Source organism: Nematolebias whitei, chromosome 5 (genome assembly GCF_014905685.2).
Source record: "Nematolebias whitei isolate Nwh7 chromosome 5, NemWhi1, whole genome shotgun sequence".
Taxonomy (NCBI): domain Eukaryota; kingdom Metazoa; phylum Chordata; class Actinopteri; order Cyprinodontiformes; family Rivulidae; genus Nematolebias; species Nematolebias whitei.
The window spans coordinates 2,805,596-2,807,690 of record NC_056502.1 but is presented as its reverse complement, the minus strand read 5'-3'; the positions used below and the strand labels follow the sequence as shown (position 1 = coordinate 2,807,690).

The window sequence follows — 2,095 nt, the reverse complement described above, 5'->3', positions numbered from 1 at the left end:
TTTTTTTAACTATTTTATTACAGCAGGTTTCTATTGCCAGTCCCATCTCACACACATCGGCCTCCAAACGTCCAATCCAGACAGATCACACGATTTGTTGAAGAAATAAATAATAAAGAATAACGGTTCAAAACTGCCGGACATTTTCTCTTCTCTTCTTTTTTAGATATTATTTTATTATGAGACTAGAAAATTACATGAACAATTTGAAGCAGCAACAGAATGCGCATTTATCCGATATCGTAAAGGAACGTCACACGATTCTGTTTAAATTCACCACATTTGAAATCTGTTAATAGTTCCTCTTTTTGTTTTACCAAATAAATAAATAAAAAAAGACTCAGCGACATTTTTTATTTTATTTTAACCAAAATGTGCGACTCCTGTTCACCAGGGACAGAAAAAAATTTAAAATAAAAAAACAAACGTTTATGGTAACAAAAAGAAGTTTTTCTGTTTTGCAGATGAAAATGTTTTCCAGGACCAACTGATGTTACCTGGACACAGACGTCACCTGTTACTGTAAAAATGAACATCTGTCTCAGGTTCTTATCCTGACCAACGTGCACACGTGATCTGGAACTAGTCTGTGTTTCTCTGTACAAATCCAGTGCAAGTCCTCACCGATCCGCACGTCTTTTATTTTTTAGATCCAGTGGCGTTTACAGTGAAAACAGCTACGAGACGAGGCCCACAGTTTGCCTGGGCGGGGTCAGGCTGGAGGCGGGGTCAGGCTGGAGGCGGGGCCGTCCTCACCGAGACGGCTAATGTCACATTTCTTCTCCGGGTCTTTAATCATGCCTCGGTGACATAAAAACAATCGTTACTTTTCCAGTTTGTGTGAAAAGAAAAGGAAAAGCTTCATCTTCCGACGGGCTGTGAAGACGAGACGTTTATTCTGCAGGAGATCTTGATTTTAGGAGTTTAACCTTTAGTGGCCGTGAGTTAGCCACCGAGGCCAGCGGGACAGCACATGCTCAAAATAAGAACAATATTTAAGAAAAAAATAAACATAATCATTTCCACATTATTGTACAAACATAAACAAGGATAAAAAGTCAACCACTCCCACCCTGGCAGGTTTCCACCATGCTGTTCCTGTCCATAAAGTGCACTCTCTGGACGTCGGAGAGACAAAACAGAGGACGTGTGTGTGTTTCCAGTCTTTTTCCCAGAGCGACATGACAGCCTCAGGTGTATGGAGGAGTTGGGGCGGTGTGGTAGAGTGAAGGTGTGTGTTTGTGGAGCTGGCGTTAATAAACGTAGCCCTCGCTGTAGGGGTGCGGTTGGCAGTAGGGCCCCTCCTGCACGTAGGCCATGTTCTCGTCAAAGTGCGACAGCGGCACCGTGTCCTCCTCGTTGATCTGCCGCTCCATGTCCGTCTTCAGCACCGGCCGCTGGTTGTCGGGGAACGCCATGGAGAACAAAGCCTCGGGGTCGCACACGAACTTGTAGACATATCTCTCACCGGCCACCTGCCCAAGGACAAACGTGTTTTTATTTATTTTATTTTGTTTAAAATGTAAAAATAAAACACACACAATTAAACAGTTTGCAAAGCCTATAAAACTATATTTTAACACGTTTAAACTACAACCAGCTTTATGGAAAATAATGCGGTTTGAACATTATGACTGCAACCCATCGAAAAAATCAGGACAGGGACTGACCAAAGACTAAAACAACAAATAAAGAGCTGGAGGAGCATTTTGAAATAATTTACCGTAGATTAACTGACAACAGGTCAGAGTGTCGGGTACAAAATGAACCTTTTAGAGAAGCTGAATCTCTAAAGTAAAGATGGGCAGGGGTTCACCAGTCAGAGAAAAACTGTCAACGTAGTGGAACCATTTTAGATTAATGATCATTGTAAAAGTAGGTGATTATGTGATCAGCTGCTTTACATAACATCAAAGGATTTGAAGAATCTGGAAAAATTTCTGAGCTCAAAAGACAAGGCACGACACTAAGGACTGAGGAACAGCTTCTACCCTGAGGCTGTTCGACTCATGAATCTCTAACCAGAATAATCACTGAGAAAAATCACATCATGTTGCTGCTGATCTGTTTCATGTTGCTGCTGATCTGTTTCATG

General features: G+C 41.8%; 1 protein-coding gene across 1 annotated transcript in view; it reads right to left on the bottom strand.

Moving 5' to 3' along the window:
- Positions 1-1,169: 1,169 nt before the first annotated feature.
- etv1 (ETS variant transcription factor 1) overlaps positions 1,170-2,095 on the bottom strand; it is a 21,072-nt gene continuing 20,146 nt past the window's right edge. Inside the window, exon 10 of the mRNA XM_037676698.1 lies at positions 1,170-1,475. Coding sequence (XP_037532626.1) covers positions 1,254-1,475 — 222 coding nt within the window. The 3' untranslated portion in view covers positions 1,170-1,253. The remainder of the gene's footprint in view (positions 1,476-2,095) is intronic.